This window comes from Castanea sativa, chromosome 4 (assembly GCF_040712315.1).
Source record: "Castanea sativa cultivar Marrone di Chiusa Pesio chromosome 4, ASM4071231v1".
NCBI lineage: Eukaryota > Viridiplantae > Streptophyta > Magnoliopsida > Fagales > Fagaceae > Castanea > Castanea sativa.
Genome location: NC_134016.1, coordinates 33,481,917 through 33,492,704, shown reverse-complemented (window position 1 = coordinate 33,492,704; position 10,788 = coordinate 33,481,917). Strand labels below are relative to the sequence as shown.

Sequence of the window (10,788 nt, the reverse complement as noted above, 5' to 3'; positions counted from 1 at the left end):
GGCAGAACTGAATGGAGTTCTCCAGCGAGGTCAGTTTGCACACAGGAGTTGTTTTGGCTGAGATTTCATGTTGGGCTAGGGAATGAGGGCTGAGTATTTTGGTGGGCCTCTGACTTGGTAGTTTTCTCCACTTGGGCCTATCATTTTGCTTTCTAATTGTGAGCCCTACAAAATGGACAAAGCTACCATATATTGCCATGGATTTTTATTCCACATGGGCTTTAATTGTTAGTAGAAATAAAATGAATCCATAAGCTTTAATATATATTTATGATATGTTTTGGGTATTAATTTCTATGGGCTTTAAATAACAACTTGTATAGTTTTTTATAATTTTTGCTATGGATTATTTTTGTAAATGATATTTTCTCTGGGGCTTTTAAATAATGACCTCCAATATTTCTTGAAAATAATATTTACTATGGGTTTTAAATAGAGGCAATATGCATGAGTTTCAAATAAAATATGATAAGAACCACTGTAGTGGAATTTTTATTGGAAGTGAATTTTTACAAATCCACTATTAGATTACATTTTCTTCTTATATACTTCATACTTGCAAAATTTCCTGAAAAATTATAAATCAATAGTTATGTTATCAATCAAATGTTTAAATTTTAAGTTTTTGTAATATAAAATTATGCATAAAAAATAAGTTTATGGATCAAATAGTAAATAATATCCAACTGATACAAAATTTGATTTGCGTGTTAAGGACATAAAAAAACATGCAATCTGATGATTAAAATTTCAAAATATGTAGCCGTATTAATTTTTTTTAGTGGAAGTTATAGCCAATGTCTACAATCAAGTTTGTAGCTTTGGATAAATAAAATTTGTATAAACATTGGATTAAACATTTGGTCACATCGTAATGTCCTTATAAATTAAAATGATTAATTGATAGCTAAATGAATTCAAGATGTTGAGAACCTTTTGAAAATGTCTGGTGTTTTTTTTTTTAAATCTATTATTTTCAAAGCATAATGAGCTGACTTGTGATCTACAAACAACTCTGTACAATGTCAAAACAAGCTCATACAAGCTTCAGCTAAAAAGCCTAAAACTTTCTTTTGTTAGAGTATCCACAACAGTGGAGTTAAAAATTTAGTTATTTGGCACTACAAAAAGTTACTTTATCTATTTTATCTACACACATGCTAATGCTGCAGCAGTGGATCTATTTTAGCTTTTAACACAATAAAATAATATAAACATTACAATAAAATAAGATATCTACTACAATAAAATAATATATCCACTATACACAACCACTATACATAACCATCACTGCCACAACCACAACCACAACCACCACCACCACCATCACAACCCACAACAAAGAAAAAAAAATCAACCAAGCCCACACCCACCAAACCCACCAAGCAATACCCACACCCACCACCACGAAACCCACCTGAGCCACCACCACAAACACACCGATCTACCCACAAACCCACCCACACCGACTATTCAACCACACCACAGCCCACCGATGCCGACGAACTCAGCCACCCACTAACGCTGATCAGCGGCTTGGGACGATTGGTGGGTTGGTGACGTTGAGGATGAGTCAGGCCACTACCGCCGGTGAAACAGAGATGTGAGAGTTTGAGAGAGTGAGCTTGAGAGAGTTTTGAGAGATGAGAGCTTCAGAGAGTGACACTGAGAGAGAGAGGCACGGTGAGAATTAAAGAGTATAAAAAAATAAACAAACGTATATTATTTTAATCTGGGCTGGAGAATAATTTTTTTTTTATAGCTCTCAGCTACAGTGCACAGCCATAGATAGTTGTGCACTGTAGCAATGGAGGTAAAAAAAAAAACCTTTAGCTCCACTGCTGTATGGTTGATTTTTGTGTTTTAGTGGAACTAAAATGGCTATATAGTTATTTAGCTCCACTGCTACAAGTGCTTAGTAGGTAAAAGCCTAGAGCTTGATTGGTGATCAAAATTCTAAAATGAAAACCGCTAACCATTGTACATGGTTTCATAAAATCATACTCGTGATTTTTTAAAACCGGCAGGTTCGATCCAATTTTAACAACCATGATGCTTTGTGGTTGAAATCCTATCAAGTCTTTCACATGTGTTATTAATACTAGCATGTAACTCCATGCAAATGCATGGAAGTACTTAAAATTAAAAAAAAAAAAATTATAAAAACATAAATAATTAGTCAAATTAATTTTTTTTAAAGCTTGTAACAAATGCATTCATGCATACATATAGATACATTTAAAATTAAACACAATTTTTATAATAAAATATTGATAATTAGTCAAATTATTTTTTTAAAGTAAACGTAATTAGTTACATATTAAAATTTTACATAAATTTAATACTACTTATGATCATTTTTTTTCTAATTTTTAATAAGATAGAACGTGTGGTGATTTTCGTTATGTGGTTATTTTATTTATTTTTTGAGAAACATGTGGTGATTTTTATTTGAGTATATGTGATTTTTTTTTAAACTTTATAGTTCATTAATATTAGATTCTTAGTATTTTGCATTCATTAACTCACTTGACACAAAAATTAAAAAATTGAAGTAGACACATGGCACAAGCTTAAGTGGATAATTATGGTCTAATTCCCACATAAATTTAGACACATGGCGCAAAATTGAATTATAATTTCAAATTCTAATTCAATTTTTTCTAAACTTTACATATTAATATATATATGACTTATAAATTTGAATTTTTTTTAGTTATATGATTATGTTTTTTATAGTTTATTATATTGGACTCTTTGTTTTCTACATTAAATTAACTAATTTGGCACAAAAATTTAAAAATTTAGATTAGATGGGATACGTGACACAAAATTAAAATCTAATTGAAAATAAGTTTTGACACTAAATTAACTCACTGGGCAGAAAATTTTAAAATTGAGATTAGATGAGACATGTTGCACAAAATTATACTCTAATTGAATTCTAATTTGAAATTTAATTGGATTTTCTCTCTACTTTACCTATTATTATATATATAGATTATGATTTGCTTTGAGGTTACTCCATTCAAGCCTTTGAGCTAATCCACTCTTTTCATACGTGTTCAAAATCTCAATAAAATTACCTATATATAGCCATGGTTTGTTATCAAGAGATCATATATTTGACTAAGGGAAGTGTTTGTTACAGACATGCGCGTGCTTATACACGTGTTTTACAACTAAAAACGTGGGTTCAACTTCAACCCACAAACCACATTTATAATTGTAAATGCATACAAATACACACGCGTGTAATAAGTTTAGCATTTGACCAATGCCCATGATTAATGACGTTTCGCAACATCCATATGCCCATAAAATCTAGTGAATCTTGAACCTCGAACCTCCAACAATGCCGGCTCTACATGCAAGCTAGGGTCGTCACAGGACCACCTTAACTTGCAAAAAAATATATATATACACTTGTCAAAAAAAATTATATGCTTAATGAACTTATTGTGACTACCTCAATAAAAATTTTGAACACTCTGACTTAAGAATTACAAGAAATTAGGTTCAATAAAAATAAGAGTAGTCCTACTACATTCACAACATTTTTACAATAATTTTACAACAAATCTAGTGTAGTAAGCTGTTACTGATTCTAATTTGGGCCAAATACTAATATTATTTTTTTACCCACCAATAACAAATTTTTGCATAAATTTATTGTAAAAATATTGTAGACCTAGCATTACTCCAAAATTAATTATGCCTCCAAACATAATTCTTAATTCTTGTTTACAAAAAAAAAATTAAATAACAACAATAAGTATTAGCTCAAATAACAACAAACATAAACTAAACAAAAACAAGACAAGACCAAACAACAAGAAGTGAAAAAATTATTCATCAAAAAGTCTATTATAAAACAAAAAAAAAAAATTTGTAACTTGTTCAACCTATTCAATAAAAATAATTTCTAATTTCATTTTTCTTTTAAAAATGGTACCAATAATAATATGGTGGTAATTTAAATTTCGTAGTGACCATCTTAAAAAAAATTCCTAAAGTTGCCACCGACCCCAACCCTACTTTAATCCACAATCAAAGCATCAACGTGGGACTAAGATTAACTTTAAATGGATAGATTATATTTACCGCTCTAGAACATGCAAATGCTTTTCGGTAACTCGACTTTAGCACAGTTGGATATCCCAATGATTCTAGGAACTCTTGTTTCTTGTGGGATATCCCACCTCTCCTTCAATTCTACTATAAGTAAATGCATTTGATAACCCTCTTAGCTGTGATTTGTGTTGTGGATGACAAAAATTTTCGAACTATTCTTGATTCTCAAGTCAATTGACAATTCTAATAAGTGAACTATCACTCATAATTTATCACCTAATAATTCCATGTAAGAAAATATAAAATTTCAATGGTAACATGGAAGAGGGAGATTTTAAAGTTTAAAACTTTCGTGTGACAAAGTTCTTGACTTTGCATAATTAGACTTTTTCAAACTTCAAATTCATACCCAAATGACAAATGATTATATATATATATATATATATATATATATATATTTTTTTTTTTTTTTAATTCAAACAATATTTTTATATTAAAAATTATAGATTTATACTGTACTACTAGCTATGAATTTTCTTTCTTATTAAAAAAAAAAAAACCGTGTAAAATAAGATATATCATCAAAATGGTCAACCGCGCCACGTGGAAGCCCAATATGTACCTTTCCGCAAGATGAAGAACAAAGAAAACATCCCATCAAAAAAAAAAAAAAAGAACAAAGAAAACATTGAAATAAAAGAGACAGAACCAGAGAGAGGTTTGAGCCTGAAGGCATGGACTTGTGGAACAGAGCCCGAAGCCTAGCTGAGGAAGCAGCGAAGCGAACCCAGGACCTCTCCGTCGGAGCCACCAAACTGTCCGACCTGGTCTCCGAGACAACCAAGCGGTCCAAGGAGCTCGCCGCCGAGGCCTCGAAGCGAGCCGAGCTGATCAAATCCGAAGCCGTGAAGCGAGCTGACCAGATTAAGGTCTTGGCCGAGGGAATCACAGGCTCTCCCTCACCTTCGCCTTCACCTTCACCTTCACCTTCACCTTCTTCCCCTCACACTCCCTTGGCTTTGGAGAATGATCTGGAGAAGTTCGGCATAACCGAAGAGTTGAGAGACTTCGTCAAGGAAATCAACATCACCACGTTTAAGGATTTTCCCTTACAAGGTTAACACAACTAAACCAATCTAAACTTTTGTTTGAGATTGTTTTTTGTTGTTGTTGTTGTATACTATTTAGTTCTGATGTTATTCGAATGCGGTTTGTTATTTTCATTAGACTTCTGTTTTGTTTTTGTGTATTGTTATTGGTTTTATGTCTGGCATTCTATCATATCATTCAGAGTTTACTAGAATGGTGTTTTTTCGATTGTGCAGATGATACACAAATGTCCGATATACCTACTGTCTCAAATGTTAGGCAGGATCTTACAGAGTGGCAAGAAAAACACGCCAATCTTGTTCTTTCGACTGTCAAGGTAGCCCCCCTTGTTAGAACTGGAAAATGAAAGTTACAGGAGGTTCTAAATAGAAACTAATAATTTGGATTTGGGAATCAAATGTTTGACCTTGTAGTTGTAGTAACCGCTTGATCTTAGGGAATCAATTAGTAGCTGGAAGCCGAAATGCTATACAAGTGAAAATAATTAGATTGTCAAAGCCTAGAGCCTTGTCACTCTGTTGCATTTTTTGGTTTCTTTTACTCATTTGAGATATTTTATTTGTCAACTAGTTCCATTGATGTTAATAATGTCCTTGTTATTTGGTTGCTTCAATTCTCATTCCTAATGCCTAGCCCCATATATTCCTATGTGTATCATTTGACCTTTCTAATTGTGATTGGATTGTCATGGTTTCTTCATAATTTCTAGTGTATATAATATACAAAAGAGATTGTCAATTCACATGTGCATCCCCATGTATATACAACGGCTACGCTTCCACAAAATAATAGTAAGACCGTATTTTACTGGATGACCAAAAAAAAGCATATTTAGGAACCTACAAAAGTCAAATTTGGCTCTGATAAAGAATCTGATTACAGTGATTGGGGAGCAAGTACGCTATATGCATTTCTGAGTTTAAATAATAAAGAAATACACTTCTTTGTACTTCCTCTTGCCGAACCTTGCCATGCCTCAACTATCTACAAACAAGCTTACTCGTGAACCAAACCCAGTTAAACTTAATATGACTTGATAGTTGATACTGAAATGAGCCGGAGAATGATATCTTTCTTGTTATGTTAGGCATTCTGCATGATCTTCCATACATTAAAAACTGTGGTGCCCCGTGTTTGTGGCTCGAACCTAACCTCCCCCTCCCTCACTGTCTACCTATCAAAAAGCATCTGGGCTTACCCATTCTGCCATTCACATGTGCATACATGCATAAACATCTTCCTGGGCTTTTAGGTTTATTATACTTTTTTACTTGAAAATTTATGCTTTATAACTGTTTTTTTTTTTTTTCCTTTTTCTTTTTTGCAGGAAATTTCAAAGTTGAGATATGAGCTATGCCCACGTGTCATGAAAGAAAGGAAGTTCTGGAGAATATATTTTATACTTGTGAATAGTCATGTGGCACCGTAAGTAACTTTGTCTATTGGGTTAGAGCCTTCATTCTCACTTTTTATTCCCTTTCCATTTATGACTGATATGCTAATATTGCTTCAAATGTTCTTAAAAGCATTTAGATAGTCAAATGAGCTTAGTAATGCCTACTATGTAACCTCAATAGTAAAAAGAATGAGTTTTACTTACAGTGTTTATCTAGCCCCCTTTTGTGACATCTTTATTGTTGCCAGATATTCCCTTTGGGTAGATTGGTGCTTAGATAATGTCAAATATTTTATGCTTTTTTCAGTTTTGGCATTCAAAATTTTGAATTGCTTTTTCAGTTTTCCTTCCTTGTTTAATCTCTCTCTCTCTTTTTTAACTCTGTGGAAGATCAGTTGATTGGTCTAGCTATTTTCTTTTAACACCTCCCAACTTGTTATGATCACTACCAAAAATTATATCTGCCATGACAAGCTACTATCTACCATCCGTTTGTTATCGTCAAAACTTATATGATTAAGAATTGATTGACTGTAAGCATGGGTTTTCAAAACTTATATGTTTTGCTAGAAAGAAAAACATATTTGAAGCTTATATTTTTGTATGGAACTTAATCTAAAAGTGGTTTGTACTCGTACAAACTTTGTTGGGAATTGAATTTAAATCACTACGAGACAGCTTACACCAGTAGCTGTCAAAGTGCAATTATTTACCTTTTTATGTGTCTGATTTTGCCCAAAATCATATGGTTTTTTCCTCCTTGGATAGACAAATATATTAGACATTCATGCATATGTGTAATTAGATACATATAAGCATTTACTCTAGACATATAACTGTTGTATACATAGTTCTTTTGACTCTAAGGTATTTCTAGAATTTCTCTCAATCTATTGCGTATTTTTACTTGGGTTGTAGTTTCCTACTGTTTTGTGATGTATTGTAAACAGTCCTCTCTTATGATATCTTTAGCTATGAAAAGCAATACATGGAGGATCTTAAGTTAAAACCAACAGAACAAGTGAAAGATGATGGAGCAGAGGAATCTCAAAAAATTGAAATAACTTCTAAACCAGAGGCGAAGGAAGTAAACCAGCAAATTAAAACTTCAAGCTCATCTACAGAGCAAGATTTGGATGAATTTCTATTGGGAGATCCTGGAGACAGTGATGATGGCCCAGGTAAATTGCAATGTTTTATTGACCTATTAATGTGTTGGTTGTTCAGCGAAACAATTTATGCATCTTTACTTCCTACCTTTCTCCCTTGAAATGCATCTATTTTCTATATTCAAATTGTGAGCAGATTTGGCATATGAGGATGACACTGTTCAAGTTCCTAAAAAATTAGTCTGAATGAATAACCTACTTCTGGAGAGAGAGTGGGTTGTTTATGCCATGCAGTAAACATACTGCTGCTTTTAGATTAACTTAGTGATCTCTTAAACTCTACAAGTATCCACACCATTTAGTTATTCTTCGTTGTGAAACTGGAAAGATTTCCAAAATAGTCTTCTTTCTTCAGAAGAAAAATGGATATGAATGATAAAATCATCCATCCTTTATTCTTTTATTCTTAGTTTGTGAGTTTTGTGACAAACTTTAAAACTATATTGCTTGTTGGACTGGGAAGTTTTCTTTTTCTTTTTTCCTTGATAAATAGGCGCCTTAGGAATCATCACCCAAGTTCAAATACTACCAGTGTGGTCACCCCCAGGGAATTATCCCATAATTACCAAGGGCTTGTGGAATGGCATAACTGCATGCGCATGGGGATAAGTTGGGTGCTCAAAGGGCTTAGACACCAGCTAGGAAAAAATGTTGGCACGGGTTATTGTTTACAACGAGAAGTAATTTTTTACTATATGCGGTGATAGTTGATGTGCATCATCTGTAGATACGATATGCCACACAGTTTTGTGTATGACTATGTGGGGGCATAGGAGCCACTTCTGTTTTGTTGAACTTCTATATTCTGTGAAATTCTGTGTACTGATCATCTCGCTGTCTTTTATAGATGATGCTGATGGGGGATTTGATGATGATTTTGACAAAATGGTGGATAGTTCAGTAAGCACAACTTGTTACTAAATTCTTATACTTCTACTGTGGCACTGATGATTGCAATAGGAGCTAAATGCAAATATTATCCAATTCAATTTAATGAATTGCATGCTCAAGAATTTGTGTGTTTATATATATATATATATAAAATATTTTAGATATCTACCGTTTCTTCCAACCTAACTGCAGTGAGTTTACATAAATTGAGATTTGAGCATAAAAAAGTTCTTAAAAATCCATTCAAGTTTCAAAGCACATTGTTTATCATTTAAGTTGATGTAATTATCTTATATTTGATATCATTTTGACTGCCTTTAGTGCTATTATTGACTGAAAGTTGCTTGAACCGATAGGATGATGAGAAGGAAAAGTCATAGAAGATCACTGAAATGGTTGAACACGGTGGATCACTGCTACTTTGGTTTCAGAGGAAATGTTGGATTGATGGAACAATCAACTGATAAAGGTTTAAACAGTGGCGGGTTCTCCTCTACCCCTCCTCTATCTCCCTTCCATGGCTTTGTTTCTATTCTTCTGTTTTTTGGTTGGGGGTGGGGGGGTGTTGTTCTTTCTATAAAGAATATTTATACAGTAGGTATTCAATCCATGGGATGTTACTTAAAAGATGGTGGTACAATTCTTCTTTTGTATATATTAAGTTTTTTTTTTTTTGTTGGTACAAGAGATGCATTTTTAGAAATGACATGTTTTATGTACATTTGATGAATTGCTTAAGCATGATCACAATCTTTAGTTTGATGTGCGTAACACTCTTAAATTTTTAGGCTTTGTTTCTATAGACATCCTATTTCATTCCGACCTATATCCAAACCCCCCAATTCTAATGATGAGAAATCAAATCGTTACCAAAATTATCAGCATCTTGTGTTGAACCCAATGAGGATGACAAGCTTAAATATGACCCAGCACAACCCAAGTTCAAAGCCCAACTATGAAAATAGATAGAAAGCCTAAAACCTAAAAGACAATTTTGACCTAATTTGACCTAGGCTTATAAAGAGTGCGTACGCTGGGAATATAATGCATACGCACTCTATGGACAGAAGGCCTAAAATTACTGAATTTCCATTTTGATGAGACTCTAGGGTAACCAGTCCGATTAACTGGCTGTCTAAAAGTATCATTAAACCTTAGCTACTCATTTCCCCTATAAATACCCCCATTTTCAACATTGAAAGGGGTCAGAAAATAAAAACTTACTGAAACTTTGCCAAAATCCCCAGAGAATAACTAAATTTAGAGTTTTAGGGCTAGAAGAGCAAAAGGGTTGAGCATTAGATTTATTTTCAGATCCTTGTTGATTTGAAGATAGTCTCTTCCTCATTCACATTCAAATCGAATTCTAGCTTGGTTCAAGCTTGCAAATACAATCATTTAGGGCATCTCATTTGACCTTAATCAAGTCATATGACTTATCCTATCACACACACAGTTGCGGTGGTCGATTTCAACCGAGGAGCAATTAAATTACATTATAAGTGTTACGAGAAGGAGATGTGGATCTTTTCCATGACCTACATTCTCCTCCTTGATTCTTGTTTCTATTATGTTTTTTGTTGTCTCTAAGCTTTAATGTGTTGTTTTGCATGTATATGTTTCATACTGTGTCTTTAATTTTGTTTAATTTTGCAGTTTGTGTCAAGAACATGCAAGGACCCTAATATGCCTCGAGAGAAGTACGCATAGGATAGGTTGCGTAGGTGCCCATATCCTGGCATATGCACTTTTCACGCAGTTAGGGTTCTTGTTTTGGTTGCTTTTTTGAAAATTTGATTTGAGTCCCAAGTGCATATTCCGGTAGACGAGTACGCATGCACCTTTCTTATGGCGTATGCCAATTTGGACTCAACCAAATTTCTTGCATTTTCTGTCTTATTCATCATCAATGCCATGTTTTATGATCTTTCCTTATTTGATTTTATTTTTTTTAATGTCAAATCAAGACAATTCAATTCTAATAAAGGAAAACACTCATCAATTAATGAATCTTTCACTTCAATTAATAATCTTTCCTCGTAAGACTTAAAACACACTTTTGGAGTAAGACTCGCAACCTATTTGGAACCCACATGGATGTGCCCGCGCACATGTATGATTGGGTATACACATGCATATACTTGGATG

General features: G+C 33.3%; 1 protein-coding gene across 1 annotated transcript; it reads left to right on the top strand.

Moving 5' to 3' along the window:
* The first annotated feature begins 4,739 nt into the window (after positions 1 to 4,739).
* Positions 4,740 to 9,370, top strand: LOC142630396 (uncharacterized). Its single transcript, XM_075804383.1, has 6 exons — positions 4,740 to 5,190; positions 5,400 to 5,500; positions 6,512 to 6,609; positions 7,553 to 7,761; positions 8,597 to 8,649; positions 8,997 to 9,370. Exons 1-6 carry the CDS (start codon positions 4,809 to 4,811, stop codon positions 9,018 to 9,020), a joined length of 867 nt encoding a protein of 288 aa, XP_075660498.1. The 5' UTR covers positions 4,740 to 4,808; the 3' UTR covers positions 9,021 to 9,370.
* The last annotated feature ends 1,418 nt before the right edge of the window (positions 9,371 to 10,788 follow it).

Bases quoted from the DNA above. Each gene is read 5' to 3' on its own strand.
- LOC142630396 (XM_075804383.1), top strand. From the start codon at position 4,809: ATGGACTTGTGGAACAGAGCCCGAAGCCTAGCTGAGGAAGCAGCGAAG. The intron at 5,501-6,511 runs GTAGCCCCCCTT...TCTTTTTTGCAG, and splicing joins TTGTTCTTTCGACTGTCAAG to GAAATTTCAAAGTTGAGATA. The intron at 7,762-8,596 runs GTAAATTGCAAT...TGTCTTTTATAG, and splicing joins AGACAGTGATGATGGCCCAG to ATGATGCTGATGGGGGATTT.